Here is a 17,841-nt window from a genome sequence, read left to right as displayed (position 1 = left end):
GTATGCCCACTTCCTCCTTGGTAACCAACCCATCTACCTAGGAGTAAACCCTGCTAATCAACTTCTACCTCACCACTGGTTGTGACCTTCCTAACCTTTGGGTTGAGAGTTACTTGGCAGTACAGACACTGAAGTGCAGTCATGTCAGATCACACATTCAGTGAATCAATAAAAACTCAGAGGCAGCAAATGTGGCCTTTCATTGGATTTTATTCACCCTACAATTCCAAGGCTTCACAGTTAAAATCACTTGCTTTTCAATTCTGCAAGGCAATGAGAGGATAGATGTAACGGTAAGTCAGTGCATTCACAACATACAAAAACAGTTAAACCAAAAACGTAACTAGCATCAGTACACATTGATGTCTAACACTAGAGCAACAGTGATCTAGACAGTGACAGTTTCTCAGTGTGTCAGGTCATTCGATTCATGATGGAGGGGGATGATGGGGAAGGGGTGTGTGTTAAAATGAGGCTTGGCAGCTGGTTAGGTTGAGGTTTTAGGCGACTTCCTCCTCTCCCTCCTCCTCAAACTCGCCCTCCTCAGCAGTGGCATCCTGGTACTGCTGGTACTCGGACACCAGGTCGTTCATGTTGCTCTCGGCCTCGGTGAACTCCATCTCATCCATGCCCTCTCCTGTGTACCAGTGGAGGAAGGCCTTACGGCGGAACATGGCAGTGAACTGCTCGGAGATGCGCTTGAACAGCTCCTGGATGGCTGTGCTGTTGCCGATAAAGGTGGCAGCCATTTTGAGGCCACGGGGTGGGATGTCGCAGACAGCAGTCTTCACATTGTTCGGGATCCATTCTACGAAGTAGCTGCTGTTCTTGTTCTGCACATTCAACATCTGCTCATCCACCTCCTTCATGGACATGCGGCCCCTGAACACGGCAGCCACAGTGAGGTAGCGGCCGTGACGTGGGTCGCAGGCGGCCATCATGTTCTTGGCGTCGAACATCTGCTGGGTGAGCTCAGGCACGGACAGGGCGCGATACTGCTGGCTGCCCCTGCTGGTGAGGGGGGCGAAGCCTGGCATGAAGAAGTGCAGACGGGGGAAGGGCACCATGTTGACAGCTAGCTTACGGAGGTCAGCGTTGAGCTGGCCGGGGAAACGCAGACATGTGGTCACGCCGCTCATGGTGGCGGACACCAAATGGTTGAGGTCTCCGTAGGTGGGGGTGGTGAGTTTAAGTGTGCGGAAGCAGATATCATAGAGAGCTTCATTGTCAATGCAGTAGGTCTCGTCTGTGTTCTCCACCAGCTGGTGGACAGAGAGAGTGGCGTTGTAGGGCTCCACCACAGTGTCTGACACCTTGGGAGAAGGCACCACGCTGAAGGTGTTCATGATGCGGTCAGGGTACTCCTCGCGGATCTTGCTGATGAGCAGGGTGCCCATGCCAGAGCCAGTACCGCCACCGAGGGAGTGTGTAAGCTGGAAGCCCTGGAGGCAATCGCAGCTCTCAGCCTCTTTCCTCACCACATCCAGGACGGAGTCCACCAGCTCGGCTCCCTCGGTGTAGTGGCCCTTGGCCCAGTTGTTTCCAGCTCCACTCTGACCTGTCATCAAAAAGTATCACAGTTCATTGATGGAGAAAAAACCATCACTAAATTCAGACGTGATTGCAGGTTAGTTCACTAAATTCACAGCTTACCGAAGACAAAGTTGTCGGGTCTGAAGATCTGCCCAAAGGGACCGGACCTGACTGAATCCATCGTACCAGGCTCCAGATCCACCAGGATGGCTCGGGGCACGTACTTCCCACCTGAAACCAAGTCGGATGCTTGTCAAGCTTGATGCATTATGTAATAAATGTAAAACACACACATGTATGCAAATTATTTTGCACGGTAGGTGAGCTGGGCAGGTGAGGGAAGAAAAGAGATTGTTCAGTTTGCTCTGTTGTGTTACCACTGTATCTGGAGCTCACCTGTGGCCTCATTGTAGTAGACGCTGATTCTGTCTAGCTGCAGATCGCTGTCGCCATGGTAGGTACCAGTGGGATCAATGCCATGCTCATCGCTGATCACCTCCCAGAACTGAGAAAAATAGGCGTGGAAGGAAGGAGATAGATGTTAAGTCACGGTAAAAATAAATAAATAAGCCGTGTTTCTCGATATAGCACACTGCAACTTTACAGGAAGCTATTTTTACACCAGCAAATCTGCAATGGCTGTTTAATTCTCTAATTGAGTGCAGGTCAAAAGAGCAGTCTATTAGTCTGAAATGCAGGCTGTCTCAGGAGTAATCAAGCAGATGGCAATAATCTGATAAGCAAGTGTCTTTGATGCTGTAAGAACACACTGTACAATAAACCTCAGCAAGCTTTAAACTACCAAAATATGCAATCGTATGTGTTAAAGTAACAAAATAAAATCATGGATTTGTGTGAATGAGACATTTTTTCAACTGGAATTTGCTTGAAAAGAATTAGAGCCCAAAATAGGTCATATATGTGGAGGGGGAGGGGTGGCTGCTACTACACCACACCACACAGACAGTGGTTTCAGTACTACTACCGTCAATTCTTTAAATAATTGATTGCAGCACTCGACAAAAAGGGTTTAATGCTCAAATCTTAATTTTGCAAAGCAAATGTATTTTATATGTTGCATAATTTAACACGAACGCACCCGTGCACGAGCCTTAAGGCCAGTGTAAACCGTGCAGAGAATATGAATGAGCAAAACGTCTATGATTTCAATTTTCAGTCATTGCACGACGCTTGGATCAAGAGACGACACCACCATGGGTTTATTCTAGAGGATTCTTGGAGGATGGATTAGCTGCGGGCTCAGGTGTCGCCACAATGTCAAACCACACAGAAAATGGAAATGAGAAGAATTACCTTGGCTCCGATCTGGTTTCCGCACTGACCGGCTTGCAAATGCACAATTTCGCGCATTCTGGACAGATGGAGAGGAGGATGGTCGAGTAGGAGATGTGAGACTGAGCGGCAGAGATTCACACAGGATGATGACTCTTGCAGTCGGTCGTCCGGGATTTTGTTGCACCGCCTCTGAGACCGTCTACTGGGCTGAATCGGTGGTGCAACTTGACGTCATCGCCATGGCAACCAAAGACCGGAGGAGAAAGGGAGGGACCAAGACCCGTGGAAATGGCGGATAGGGTGTGAGGAGCTGCATCAGTCATCAGTAGGGATTCTCATCATTATTCACGTGCACTCACACACACACACACACACACACACACACACCCTCCAATCACACACACAGAAACACATGACTGAGGCGTTTACTATGAGAGGTCATCGAGGTTATTGATGCGCAGTTTTAACAGTGAAGTCTATTGTAAAGTAGGAGTTTATTATTTTGACTTTAACACACAACATCAGTCAGCCATGATTTGAAAGGACACGGACAGTAACATATTAATTGTGTCAATTGGAGTTAGGGGACTTCTTGACTTACAACTTCATGTTATCCTACAGTATTATGTTTTGGTGCCATGAGGTCTGCATGTTAACACAGGACAAAATGAGTAAAACAAAGGATGTGCAGCCAAGGGCAAATCTTCTATAGAGGGAGTCAACACCCATTTGCCTTAGATAGATTCAACAAATTGCTGGAAACATTCCTCAGAGATTTTTGTCTATATTGACAAGGTAGCATCATGCAGCTGTTGCAGATTTGTCGGCTGCACATCCATGATGCAAAACTCACTGCATCCCAAAGGTGCATTTCCTGCTGGAAGTAGCTATCAGAAGATGGGTACACTGTGGTCATAAAGGGATGGAAATGGTCAGCAACAATACTCAGGTAGGCTGTGGTGTTTAAACCATGCTCAGTTGGTACTAAGGGGCCCAAAGTGTGCCAAGAAAATATCCCCCACACCATTACACCACCACCGCCAGCCTGAACCGTTGATACAAGGCAGGATGGATCCATGCTTTCATGTTGTTTACACCAAATTCTGACCCTACCATCTGAAATCCAGACTCATCAGACCAGGCAACGTTTTTCCAATCTTCTATTGTCCAGTTTTGGTGAGCCCGTGTGAATTGTAGTGGTACCTGGCATGGTCTTCTGCTGCTGTAGCCCATCTGCTTCAAGGTTCAACATGTTGTTGGTTCAGAGATGGTCTTCTGCAGACCTTGGTTGTAACGAGGGGTTATTTGAGTTACTGTTGCCTTTCTATCATCTTGAACCAGTCTGGCCATTCTCCTCTGACCTCTGGCATCAACAAGGCATTTTTCCCCAGAGAACTGCTGCTCACTGGATATTTGATAGTGATTTCTGTGATTGGCGATTAGGTATTTGCGTTAACGGGCAGTTGAACAAGTGTACCTAATAAAGTGGCTGGTGAGAGTACAAAAAACACAAAATCCACTGAATCCCCCTAAATCTCACACACTGCACCTTTAAGTAAAAGTACAAAATTTCTAGCATCAAAATATACCTATATCACCCTTTTGTTTTACAATCAGAATGGCATACACGATGAAGGACAAAGTCCACAGACCTCATTATGTGCAAAAATGTATTCCAAAGTTTATCTGAAGCTAATATGAGGCATCTGAGTTAGGCACATTAAAAGGATATTGTCCAAAGTTACAGGCTATTTAGTACCAAATTCCTTGTTTTTGCTACTAGCCCTCCACTGCAGCTCAACAGGGAAACACTGTCGAGGGAAAAGCACATTTTTACAGTTGTGAAACTCTCCTTTAAAGCCCTCAGCCAGTTTCTAAAGTTAAAGATGTTTTTGTATTATTTTTGATTTGAACATTATTAAAAGACTGCGGAAAACCTATTTATTTACTTTGGCTTTCATTAATTTATTTTGAAATAATTCCCTCCTTGTTAGTATTCTTACAGGTCTTTTTATTGTCTAATTGTATTGTCTGTTTGGCCTTGTTTTAATGTGTTGCATTTGTATTTTTTATTGCAAAGCAATTTGAGCTACATCTCTTGTATGAAAAGTGCTCTACAAATGCAGTTTATTACTATTGTTTTTATGCTATTATGACTATAAGAAAACTCTGCATGTGAACACTGAATATTCGTTACCTGTGGGCCTAAAAGGCAGACACTATTATGCATAATGTTGAGTTTTATATTCAGAATCAAGGACACCTTTAAAAATTCAATTATGCTAAAAACATGTCACTTTCCATTACAACTGGAAATGCACTGCCACTTCTCTACAGAAGTTCACTGTGTCATTTAATCTATTTTTAGCTGCCATGTATTTTACATTTTGTCTTTCTTGGATTCTTCTTTCAGAAAAGATATTTTCTGGTCCCTTATATGTGAGCAAAAAATGACCTGTATAAATGTGGTGTGTTAAGAAAAAGACTAATTATGTCACACGCATGCATATTTCAATGATATCAAACTGATGAAATGAAATTCTCATCAGCAGCACTGCTGATATACTTTTACACAAGTTGAGGCATATTTACATATTTTCTGTCATAGAAGAGGGATTACAGAACATTTTAAAAAATCCTAATTTCTTAAAAACATAACTGTGGATGCAACCTTCCAGGAGGATGACAAAGATCTATATGAATCCTTTTTGACTGTCAGTACACAGAGGTCATGTGATTCTGACAGGACAGACGTGAAATCTACAAACAGACGTGAAAGCAACATCTTTAAGAGGTTGAAGTCGGTATGGAAATGCTGCATCACATTAAAATCAAGGAATAAGGTCCAGCAGGCAACAGACAAGGATTTGGATGAGGTTGTCGAGTCAGAAAGCAGTGACTCAAAATATAGCACTCCTTGTCCTGAAGAGATGTCTCCCACTGTGTCAACCAGTTCCAGTTTGGACATCAAGACTGCTGAGGAAGCAGACCTGACCTCTGTCCCTCTGGAGATGGTTGATTATGTGGAGCATGAGGACGTCACCCCGGAGACTGGAAATGTTCCACGAGACCTTGGATCAAATATCGAGTCATCTGACCATGCGTCTCCTCCCACTGCCTCAACCGCCTCCAGTGAGGACATCAAGGCCGCTCTGCAGGCAGACCTGACCTCTGTCCCTCTGGAACTGATGGATGTGGAGGATGACGACATCACATCAATAGAGAATACTGTCGCGCCAAAACCATCCACCCCCACTTCATCACCACCAGTAGAACATCACAGAGAAAAGTCTTCATTCACAGATTCATTCACTAGCTCACTGGCCTAAAATAAATCTTCTACACATAATCAACATAATCAAGGCATTTTTTGACAGCCTTACTGAAAAGTAAGTAGTTTACTTACTGAAACTCCTGCTTACACTTGAGTGCACTTGGCATTTGTTGTGTGCATTTTTGTTTTTGTGCTTTACCTTTGTTTCTCTGTGTATTTTTCCTTTTTGGCAGCAGAGAGAAATAAGTAAATGTATTTCTACTGCTAAAGTGAAGGACAAGCTGGCTAACGTGTGTGTGGTGGTGCTGACACTCTTCATAGAGACAATCAGTGATATTCTACCACAAGCCATGAATCAGTTTGCTCCGAAATTGGTACCTTGACCAGGAGGAGTACCACCTCCTCCCAGGCATGTTGTTCTTTTGGCCAAAATTGGCTTTTATAGCCTCTCAGGGAAAAGTCTGTCAGTACTGAGGACAAACTTCACCTAAGTTTTAAAAGCTCCTTTGGAGAGGTTTTCAGTAAAGTGGCTGGTGTGGACAAATCTGTTGGCATAACACCCAAATGTATGGAGCCCATTGTGACAGCGATCTCTGATGAGGTCAACTCTGTTCTGTCTTGTTCCCTACAAGCCTCACTAAGTTTAGGATCCTTCAATGTCCATTCTGCCACTTGCTGCAAGTTAATTTGTAAATTTAGACAGTCAAGATGGACAAAAAAAATAATGATCATGAGATTGATGGATGCACATACCATCAAAGTCCACAAGAAGTCAACATGGTGGAGCTGCTGACAAAAGAAAAAGGTCCATCTGTTTTTAGACGAACAAATGGACGAGTCCGTCAAGTTGTCATCAAGTAAACTATCATCTGGATACAAACTTTCCTCTTCTCCTCCAGCCACATCCAAGGCCTGCTCCAGTAAGATGAAATCCACCTTTCTGCAGTTAGTTGATCATGTAGAAGAGGACGAGCTCCTTCACACTCCATCGGACCACAGCAGTCCACAGCAGTGACCCTCAAGATGAGAGAAGCGATGTTGGTATGAACGAAGGTGTTACGGCTACATCTGATACTGATGCAAATGAGACCCAGCTCAAGAAGAAAAACAGACTCTGCCAGATTTTCTGCAAGGTATGGATGCATTCACCTGGGAATTCAAAGTGGTCAGACCTGACTGAAGGGTTGAAAAACAGAGGAACTAGACCAGACCTGAATCGAACAGCCTAATAATGACCTTCACTGTTCATTTTTCATACACAAGTACGTAGTTGTGTGTACAAAACTGTCTGTTGCAATGAACAATGTTTCCATTGCATTCTCAAATTTACTATGTGTTTAGTTAAGGATGTGAAGTTGTGAAGTGAAATGTCCTCAAGGCAAAACAATTTCAGCTGGCCTCAAGACAGACAGAGTACTTTATCATTCCCACAGGAAATTATTCTGTCACAGCAACTTATTTGCACAGTATTTAAGACAAAAAGAGCAAAGAAATATACAATACTGGTAGACAAAAACTTGTAGACGCCTCCTGCCATCTTTACGCTTAACTATACAGATTTTTTTTCTATACTTAGCTTTTCAAATATCCTACAAGGGCATATAGGAGGAGGATCAGAAGGCTTCAGCTCAGGACCAAAGATAAGGCTACTACTCCACTACTATCAGTACTTCGACTACTGTCTACTTCACTGTACGTGATTGTGAGAATGATGTAATGAGCGAGGGTGTGTTGGTGAATATGTGAGTGTATGATGGTGCATGTGTAAACATTATATGCTGCTAACTGGATTGCTCCACCAAAGTTTCAATGTCAATAAAGGATCTATCTATTTACTTTATTCCCTTTTCTACTGCCATTCCTTCTCTTATGCCTTTGTCTACTAAATAAATAAATAAATGAATAAATAAATAAAAACTGTAAAAAAATAATAAAATAAAACCAATTAAATAAAAATTAAATAAATAAAATAAATATTAATATTAATATTTTTAGCCACCAGACAGGGATGTTAATATTTCTACTATCATGATACATATATGATTATTATTGTTAAATACATATACTATTATATATTAATATTTACCTATAACATGTATACTATCATATACTGCTCCTATTATCACTTGTACATCGCAATTGTATCATCACTCGAACTCCCTCAATTGAGCACATCACCCCTTTTCTTCAACAACTTCACTGGCTCCCTGTCAAACACCATATCGACTTCAAGATTGTGCTGCTCACCTTTAAGGCCCTTGATGCCCTAGCCCCATTGTATCTTTCTGAACTCCTTCATATTCACACTCCTTCCTGTACTCTAAGATCCTCTCCCGCTATCCAACTTGCCACACCATCTGCTCGCTTGTCCACCATGGGAGCTAGAGCCTTCAGATGCTCCGCCCCCCGACTTTGGAACTCTCTCCCACAAGATATCTGCAATATTGACTCTCTCTCCACCTTCAAATCCCATCTTAAAACACATCTTTTTAAACTGGCATATGCCATCTGATTCATCCTTGATATCTATTTTGTCTCCTGATATCTATGTTGTCTTGCCTGTTGTATTTTTTTTTGTATTGCTTGCTTTGTGTCTTTTTGTAGCCCTTTGGCTCACTTTGAAGTAAATTTGTGCCTCATTGAGGTTTTAATAAGCAACTTATTGGTTAGTCTTGCTGAATTCTCTGAACTGGTTTAGCCAGTCTGGGTTAAAACTCAATGCCTAGAGGTCAGAAACCACCCTCTGAACACAGCAGGGCAACAATGCCACAGTCACTGAATTCACTGATGTATGAAATTAGTTGCAATGTATTGTTTTACATGACCTTCGCTTGTTTAAATGGTCAATTGCTAACTGCAGAGTGAATTAATAAGTAGATTAAAATGATTGCTCATGCTGCCTTTGGCTGTTAGCATGGAAGTCAACGCTGGAACATTCACATTCACATTATCCTGAATGATGACATTCCAAACATGCAGTTACCAACCAGCTTAAAGCGACCCAACGACCAGCCAATAGGGCTTCATTTCCTGTTTCCCAGCACGGCTACATACAGTGTTGTTTCACTGTGCTGCATGATTTGAGTTACTCCCACAAAAGTCATGCACAGGAAAGCCGAGAGCACTTGCTACTTCGTGTCAAGAACAATGCAGGGGCTGTTAGTGTGCTCTGAGACTTTCAGGAGACAAGTTTAACCAGGCACGCTACATCATAGTTGACAGAGGAATTATTAAGGACTGAAACCTGGGGACACATGCTGTTTTTAACTTTGGATTCTCTACATTGTACATGAGAAGCAACTTATCATGTCACTCCCAGAGGAGGATCTCACATGCCCAATATGCTGTGACATCTTTACGGACCCAGTGTTGCTGTCATGTAGCCACAGCTTCTGCAGGAGTTGTTTGAAGCGCTTTTGGGAAACAGGGATACGTGAGTGTGCAGTATGCAGGAAGAAAGCCTCCAAGGCCAGTCCTCCCACCAATTTGGCTCTGAGAAATGTCTGTGAAGCTCTGGTGGAGGCCAAGAGGAGTTCAGTGGCGCTGGAAGAGAAGATGAACTGTAGTCTGCACGGGGAGAAGTTAAAGCTCTTCTGTCTGGTTGACAAACAGCCCATCTGTGTGGTGTGTCAGTCCTCTAAACTGCACAAGACTCACGACTGCTCGCCTATAGAAGAGGCAGTTCTCGACTGCAAGGTAAGGGAAATAAATTTATGTGTTTCCCACCTGTGAAAACAACCTGCTAAATGTGCTCAGCTGTTTCAGTCAACATTAAGTATTCATGGTAACACCTAACGGTAGAATGCTGTCCCACAAGTCTGTCCTGATTGTTCGCCAGGCTGTAATGTTTCACTGATGAACCCAGGCCTAAAGTATCCAAAGCACTCAAACTACTGACACATTGTTAAACTCTCTGATCTCTACTGACCGAGGCCTGTTTGATTTTTAGGATGAACTTGCCTTATCCCTAAAGAACCTGCAAGAGAAAGTGGACAGCCTCAAAAGAATTCACATGACCTCTGCGGACATGTTCAAGTACATTAAGGTAACCTGAGATGAACTGACAGATAAATGGTTTTGAACTAAAAAGAAATTTGGTCACATAAAAATGTCAACAATCTCTTGCAGATTCAGTCACTGAAAACGCAAAAATCAATCAAGAGCCAGTTCGAGCAGCTCCACGAAATCCTCCACCAAGAAGAGTCGGCCAGAATAGCAGCTGTGAAGAAAGAAGAAGAAGAAAAAATGGCAGGAATGAAGGATAAGATCAAAGAACTTTCAGCAGAAGTGCTGTTGATCGCAGAGACCATCTCAGTCATACAGGAGCAGCTGAAAGAAGAGGATATGGTCTTGTTGAAGGTCGGTACAGTCAGGTGTGCATCAACTTTCTAACCACTGTTCCCAAAAACTTCCCACATTGATTATGTATTTTTCCTTTTCCAGAATTTCAAAGATACCCAGGACAGGTAGGTCAACAAAGTTATAGATTTACACTATTTCTACTTTGTGATACATTCTCAATGTAAGATATTTGTTTTTATCACAGAGAGAAAAGCATAGCGTTTGGTTCAGACAACATGGCCGGGTTTCTGATTGATGTTACAGTGCATCTCTGCAACCTCAAGTATAAAGTTTGGGAGAAAATGCTGGACCATATTGACTACAGTAAGTACATATAAGTGTAATTGTCTTCATGTTGAGGCCGAAAGAGTAAAACTGTGCAACCCAAATCCTGTTCAACAAACCCAATCACCAGAATATTGTTGGCATTTTACATTTCTGCAAATGACGGCTATGTTACATTTGTATGCTATTATGTAGTGGATACGTTGGAGCTTTACTTTTCTTTCTATTTCAACAATGCTGTGGATAACCAGTAGTAAAGTTTAGGCACAAAAACCACTTGGTTATGGTTAGAGAAAGATCACATTTTGCTGGAGAAGCTGTTGTCATCTCTGTAAAAAACTACTGTTTTCTGTGGCTCAATCCCAGCCGAAACTTCAGCAATGTCTTGGGAAAAAATGTCCACCTTTCATGGTACTATGCCAGCAGAAAAAACGGCAATGTCTCAGTTAAAAAGACCATTTTTTATAGCACTATTCTGGCAGGAAAAACACCCCAGTCTGGTGGCTAAAAAGCTGCTAGAAATGCAGCTATGACTCATCAAAAAATAGCTGGCTTTGATGTTTGTTGGTCTCAAACAGTAGTCTGCAGCTTGGCAGGCATTTTGACCAGGTGACATACCATCCACCATCCCATCCCCTCCCCTCCAACCTTATTATACATGTATACGAAACATACCAATGTAATGTATTCATGGTGTGCAGAAACATACAATGCTGACATTTTCTCGTGGTGACTGTGCTGCTTTAACATATCTGTCTTTTTGCTAATATCCTGCCTTTCAGCTCCTGTGACTTTGGACCCAAACACAGCACACCCCTGCCTCATCCTGTCTGACGACCTCACTTCCGTCCATTACTCAAAGCAGCACAACAGTTGCCCTGACAACCCAGAGCGCTTCCACATCAGCGCAGAAGTGGTAGGCATGACCGCACTGGGCTCAGGAAGCCACCACTGGGTCGTGGAAACAGGAAGTAATCAAGACTGGCTCCTGGGCGTGGCCTCTTTGTCTGTACCTAGGGACTCTGAGATCTCCGCTCGGCCTGAGAATGGATTCTGGACTTTGTGCTTTCGGGACGGAGAGTTCAGGGCAATGACCTCGCCACCCACGCCGCTGACAGTTAAAAGAGCGCCAAAACATGTCAGAGTGCAACTGGATTACAACAAAGGGACGGTGTCTTTCTTCAACCCTGCTGATGACACACTCATTTATGCATTCACAGACACATTCACGGAAACTTTACTTCCATATTTTTATACACAGAGCAGTCATCCACTGAGAATAATGCCAGAGAGGGTACTTGTCACCATGTTGCGACAATAAGAGGATGAAGGTTTTATGCAAGAAAATATGGTTCCAGTCATGATTTGATGGATGAGTGGGATTGGTGACAAATGGTTTCCCCCTAAGATAACTGGCAGCTAGCTCCAGTTAAATCTTTACTGGACATTCGAATCAATCATAAAGGGTTTAAAGGTTCTGTGTGTGACATTCAGAGCATTAATACAGCAGCAAACTGTTATTTGCTATGTACAGATACACAGGAGAATTGCCTTCTTTCGTAGAGAATGAAGTCACGTAAACTTTGTGTGCTGTAATCCAAGCTTCTCTGTGGTTTCTTGTGGTAAGCTGGTCTGGTTGCACGTGCGTGTATCCTGCTGGCTATAGCTCATCGCCACTGCTTTGCACCACCCTTGTACAGCATGTTATCACTGATACCGGGATGGCATCATCTTGGGAGCAAAGCGCCCACCCTCTGGGGTCCCCCTAGTTAACACTGTTAGCTCCGTCAATGTTGTAGTGCTGTTTATAGAGTTAGCACGGTTAGCTGCTAGCCACCAGCTCAGCCACTTCCACTTTGTGCTCTGAATTTCACATGCAGCCCCTTTGAGAACAGAGTGTGCTGTATGCTGTGCAGACTGTGAAGTCCCTTGAAGCAAATGTGTGGTTTTGGGCTGTATAGAATTCTTGACATTTAACTCTTGGCAAGAAACCAAAAAGGGTATTTCCCATATTGTAGCACTATTGCTTTGAAGGGCAATGCTCAGAGAGTGTCTAGATTATGAAATGATTTAACTTTGAAGACAAGCTGTCGTGTTAAATTGTCATAAAATCCAGAAATGGTTCCTAAATTGCTAATGTAAGAGGATAAATATACATTGCTGTCTGTGGTGGAAGATGGGAAAGCATGTTTACATTAAAAAAAAATGTTATAGGTAAAAATCAGAAGTTTAACAACTAGGTTTTGGTGTGTGGCAAGCCCTGTCTTTCTCACTGTTTTAAATTGCCTATGACTTACATCAAAATGAATGACACTGCTGTGCGGGTGTTCTATGATTCTTCTGTTGATGATTACCATATTATGTTGCACTCAGATGAGGGAGAGGTTTCTAACTTATTCAGCACTATGCACTTTAAAGAATAAATATCACACACATGCACAAACACAAGTCTGTGTCACATTCATGATGAGGGGTTTAGACTGTACAGTACTGTTTATTTCTGTCTTTTGTACACATGATGGCGCCAAAGTCAAATAAATATGTTGAAGGCTTTCATTACAGTTGAGACTATTTTAACACAGAAACCTCGAGCTGTTTGTAGACATTTTACCCCCAGATTTTTACAGTTTCGCAGTTTACATAAGAATCTACTTAATGAAAACACACATCTAGAAAATTAAACAGGAGTCACAGTCACAAATTCACAGATATATGGTATTCATAGTGTATCCTTTCTCTTACAAGTCTTCTTTAGAGACAAATGTTAAACTGAGCATCCATGAGTTACAATGTGAATATAAGATCTTCCTAAATCTAAGCAGGTGGCTTTTGAGCAGGTGGGGTTTTATTGTTCTCTGCCGAGACACAGGTGCAGTACTTCTTGACGCAGCTGTCTGGGAGGAAAGGAATCCTCTCCAGACGAGACAGATAGACGAGCGGCTGGATGGTGCTGCTGATGTTGAGGAAAGCAAAGCCCACAGGCTGCACATAGCAGCGAAATACATTAGGGGCGTAGTGGTCTTCAAAAGGGAACATTGCAACAGGTGGCAGGTAGTTAAACACAATGATACAAAGGATAGACAGCACCATCTTGAAGGCCTTCTTCTTCATGGGGTGCATCTCATCTTTACCTGTGCCGCGGGACTTCTTCAGGGCCCACAGGATAGACACATTGCACACGACCATCCAAGTAAATGCTGCCAAGATCGCACCGGTGAACACCTTCTCAAAGTTGGGAAGACCTCCCACAACCTTGGCTGCAGAGTAGGCAAAAGTGAGGCAGAACACCAGCAGTGAGAGGCTTATCCTGTACTTAATGTGTTTAAGCTGCCCAAACATAACTGGAAAGAGCACGGCAATAAATCGATCCAGGCAGATACAGGAGAGAAACAACGGCCCGCTTATATCTTTCACACCATAGGAGAACTTCAGGGCTGACCAAACTTCTTTGCTGTGCCAGTGGTAAAGGTTAAGGAAGCTGACAGGGGTCATGGCGCTAAAGTAGGCATCCATGGAGGCCAGGCAGCCCAAGAATATGTCTGAAGTGGTGGGCTCTTTGCAATTGCGAATGAGGATGGCGATGACAAGTAAGTTAGCAGGGATTCCCACGGCTACATTGATGGACTGCAGGGTCAGGTCGAAGAGGATGCCCTCTACCATATGTTCACATCCATCAAATACACTGAAGGGTTTCTCTGTGGCGTTAGCAGTGGTATTGAGTGGGAGAGCGGTCGAGTTGAGAGTTGATGATATATTTCTTTCCATTATTCTGCAACTGCAAAAAACAAAACAAACACAAAAACCAGTACTCTGATGGGAGAAGAATAAGAATAGTTGTGAGAGTCAACCCAATCGCTACAAAATTTTGACATTGTGCGTTTCTGCAAACCATGGATACATTACATATGCACGTTATTGTGTCGTGGATCCGTTTAACCTTAAAATTTCAAAAACACTGTGGTTCGGTTTTGGCACAAAAAACAGTTGGTGACAACTGGCGGCTACAAAATGCCCGTTTGTAGCCTATAAAGCCGAACGAAACACACTGACAAGTTGCTGCAAAACACTTCTGTTTGGAGTCTAAAAAGTTGACAAAAAACACACTGACTGGTCACTACAAAAAATCCACATTTGGAGCCTAAAAAGCAGATGAAACACACCGACGGGCTGCTACGAAACACCCACATTTGGAGCGTAAAAAGCAGATGAAAACACAGCAACAGGTTGCTACAAAATTCCCATGTTTGGAGCCTAAAATGCAGATGGAAAGACACTGACAGGGTGCTTCAAAGCACCCATGCATGGAGCCTAAAAAGTTGATGCAAACACACCAACAAGTAGCTACAAAACATCCACATCAGGAGCCTAAAGCTGATGGAAACACAGCAATGACTCGCTAAAACCCAACCACTTTTGTTGTTTGCTAGTCTTGGCAGCCATCTTGCACTGGTGATACAGTATCCACCATCCCCTCCACCTCCCAGTGACAGTCAGCTCATACATTATGTTACTTTAGAAACGTTAATGTGATAGATGTGAAATGTAAAAAAATGTAATTTATTTGTGGTTTGCAGAAATGTACAATATCAACAATTTGTTCTGGCAACTGATCTGTGCAGGTTTAACATGTTTAATCACTTTCTGCACAGCACTCACTCACTACATACACATAGGAGACACATTCTTCATATTCTTTTCTAGTCTAGTCTGTGATCTTCTAAATGATACAGCCTGTCATGACTGTTGATCATTAGAATCCTTGTTTCTAATCTGTTGAAAAGTTTATTCTCAGTAGAGTTAAACTAGCCGCAGAGTAAAGCGACAGTCCCCAGAGAGCAATAAAAACATGTTACAAACACTGTCAGGGCTTCTCCTCGGGCTGTTATTGTGTTATTGTGTCTGCACGTATCTTCCTCTGGGAGGCGTGACTCCGTGCACACAGGGACATCTAATTCACTTATGGGACTCAGACCAAAAGCACCACCCTCTCACAGCAGAATAAAAAGGGCAGCTATTCCCAAATAAAAATGGCAAGCTTCATATTCTGCACGTAGGCGATTGCTTGAGACTATTGTTAATCGGTTCATTTGAAATTTAGTATTGTCCTGGAGCTCTTAAAAGCCTGTTTTTGACATTAAACTATTCCTAAAGCTAATTTCTGACCAGAAAAGGACAATAACCTGGAAAATAAATGCAATAATGGCTGGATTGATGGAATCAAAACTGGAGTCAGACATGAAGTAAAGCATTACGGGTGAACTGGGCCTTGAGCTCTGTGTCTCTGTCTTTGGGCCCTATTAAGCACAAATGAACCACAAATGGAAGCTTTTTTGCATGTTGTGATTGTTTGTTCTGTGCTCTGGGATTATATTACAAATACTGAGTCAGAGTCAAGCTGATTTGCATGAGTCTTTACATGCAGTACACCTGAGCTCCCTTCACTGAAGGGACCATTGGAGCCAGAGGCTGTGATCGTTCCTTGTACAGCCATCAAGGGGCCTATTCGGATTAAATGTGGACCTTTCTTGCCCCTCCTCCCTGAGTGAATGGTGTTTCTCACCTCCCACTGCTGCCGGTGCTACTTCAGGCCACGCACGCTCCTGTGGGGCTAATCACACAGACGAAGGAGTGAAGCTCTTTGCCAAGATGATCGTCCCTGGAGATGGCAGACTTAATCAACTGTTTTTTTCTTCAGGCATGTCTAGTGCGTATGAAATTAACAAAACAGAATTTTAAATAGAAGGCTATTTTGGAGCCTTTAATTGGGTGCTGAATACTCTACACTATAATGACCTGTTTAAGATGTATTCATTGAAATTTTCAAGAGTAAGGTTATACTTGGAAAAGGAGACTTGTTTTGTTACAAAATCAAAAGCATGGGTCATTAAAGGTTGGAAGCTATTTACCTATTTTACTGTTACCTTTTGTTATTATTAAGACTTTTTAAAGACAAAAACAAATATAACTGTAAATATAAGTGTATATAGCTTTTCTATTATTATTATTTTTAATTTTTTATCTTATTTGTAATTTTTGTTGTGTTTTTATCACTCACACACTTCGTCACTTTTTGCCTTTGCTTTTGTATCTTGAGCTGCTGTTACGAGTGAGTTATTTTATCTTATCTTATCTTGTCTTATCTTATCACTTATTGCTTGTTACTAGTACACTGATTAGTAACACTAATAACAGGCTTTTTCTCCAGTTTTTCTTTCTTGCATTTGCATTTAACTATTTGAGTAATAACTACAAGTATAAATTAAGTGTAACTATCTTTGCAGATTTCTGAAATATTTCAAATGAAAATACAGAAATTTTCTTATCAAAGATTTAAATTGAAAAACCTTTTAGCAACTGAAGACAGATTAAATGTTCTAATTTACTACAAAGTATTTTATTCCCTGCATAAAGTTGTCAGGAAATCCACTTAAACTCAACACAACCACATTGTTTTATCCACAGTAATTTGTAAGATTTCTCTAGGTTGACATTGATTCTAATAAGATAAATTTATTGCATCAATCTTGATAATTAATATAGAGGTGATGTAACTTAAATTCAACAGTTAGACAGTCTAGCCTGCCTCTCTTAATTGACTGAGATGCTTTGAGCAGGTACAAAACAACATACAAAATGTAACTGACCCATGAAGCTCATTAAAAGTTCAAATTGTTTTACTCACCAGTATAGGATATTCTTCTTTGCTGTGTCGTATGATGCAGTGTGTGTCTGTGTGTGTCAAACATCAGTGTGTGATCCAGGGGTTCATTTATAACTTCTCTAATGTGTCATGGCTTTGACGCTGACCAGGAGGGGAGGATCTCCTGGAGTTTCTGATTTCGTGAGGGAAAAGTGACTCTCCCAGTCAAAACCAGGTACCTCCAGGTGTTAAAAACAAAAAAGGGGCATGTCTGAGGACCTGATCCTGAAGGTCTGGTAATCAAATTTAGAGATATACTATATGTGCTTTACTTGAGTATTTCCATTTCCTTCTACTTTATACTTGTACTCTGCTACATTTCAGAGGCATATTATTGAACATTTTTGATGTGTTTTTAATTGCTCCAAGGAGAAAAATAAGTGAAGTTAATACAAATTTCAGTAGCACAGTG

General features: G+C 42.1%; 3 protein-coding genes across 3 annotated transcripts; 1 reads left to right on the top strand and 2 right to left on the bottom strand.

Annotated features, from left to right (window-relative positions):
* Positions 1-192: 192 nt before the first annotated feature.
* On the bottom strand, positions 193-3,033 carry tubb4bl (tubulin, beta 4B class IVb-like). Its single transcript, XM_033645029.2, has 4 exons — positions 2,848-3,033; positions 1,930-2,038; positions 1,654-1,764; positions 193-1,558 (listed from the first exon to the last, which is right to left on the bottom strand). The coding sequence occupies exons 1-4, from the start codon at positions 2,902-2,904 to the stop codon at positions 501-503; spliced, it is 1,335 nt and encodes a 444-aa protein (XP_033500920.1). The 5' UTR covers positions 2,905-3,033; the 3' UTR covers positions 193-500.
* Positions 3,034-8,675: 5,642 nt separating this feature from the next.
* On the top strand, positions 8,676-13,285 carry LOC117268051 (zinc-binding protein A33). The gene is made up of 6 exons (XM_033644207.2): positions 8,676-9,799; positions 10,053-10,148; positions 10,232-10,462; positions 10,547-10,569; positions 10,650-10,768; positions 11,512-13,285. Exons 1-6 carry the CDS (start codon positions 9,410-9,412, stop codon positions 12,048-12,050), a joined length of 1,398 nt encoding a protein of 465 aa, XP_033500098.1. The 5' UTR covers positions 8,676-9,409; the 3' UTR covers positions 12,051-13,285.
* A 258-nt stretch (positions 13,286-13,543) lies between these two features.
* Positions 13,544-14,576, bottom strand: LOC117268328 (G-protein coupled receptor 4-like). Its single transcript, XM_033644692.2, has one exon. It carries the CDS (start codon positions 14,492-14,494, stop codon positions 13,544-13,546), a length of 951 nt encoding a protein of 316 aa, XP_033500583.2. The 5' UTR covers positions 14,495-14,576.
* Between the last annotated feature and the right edge of the window lie 3,265 nt (positions 14,577-17,841).

Source organism: Epinephelus lanceolatus, chromosome 18, assembly GCF_041903045.1.
Source record: "Epinephelus lanceolatus isolate andai-2023 chromosome 18, ASM4190304v1, whole genome shotgun sequence".
NCBI classification, from domain to species: Eukaryota; Metazoa; Chordata; class Actinopteri; order Perciformes; family Serranidae; genus Epinephelus; species Epinephelus lanceolatus.
This window is presented reverse-complemented; position numbering and strand designations above follow the sequence as displayed.

What these genes read in the sequence shown, in the direction of transcription:
- LOC117268051 (XM_033644207.2), top strand. Translation starts at nt 9,410, where the DNA reads ATGTCACTCCCAGAGGAGGATCTCACATGCCCAATATGCTGTGACATC. An exon ending in AGGCAGTTCTCGACTGCAAG is followed by an intron (nt 9,800 to 10,052) that starts GTAAGGGAAATA and finishes TTTGATTTTTAG; the next exon opens with GATGAACTTGCCTTATCCCT. An exon ending in GCTGGACCATATTGACTACA is followed by an intron (nt 10,769 to 11,511) that starts GTAAGTACATAT and finishes CCTGCCTTTCAG; the next exon opens with CTCCTGTGACTTTGGACCCA.
- tubb4bl (XM_033645029.2), bottom strand. Translation starts at nt 2,904, where the DNA reads ATGCGCGAAATTGTGCATTTGCAAGCCGGTCAGTGCGGAAACCAGATC. An exon ending in CTACTACAATGAGGCCACAG is followed by an intron (nt 1,765 to 1,929) that starts GTGAGCTCCAGA and finishes ACTTGGTTTCAG; the next exon opens with GTGGGAAGTACGTGCCCCGA. An exon ending in ACCCGACAACTTTGTCTTCG is followed by an intron (nt 1,559 to 1,653) that starts GTAAGCTGTGAA and finishes TTTTGATGACAG; the next exon opens with GTCAGAGTGGAGCTGGAAAC.
- LOC117268328 (XM_033644692.2), bottom strand. Translation starts at nt 14,494, where the DNA reads ATGGAAAGAAATATATCATCAACTCTCAACTCGACCGCTCTCCCACTC.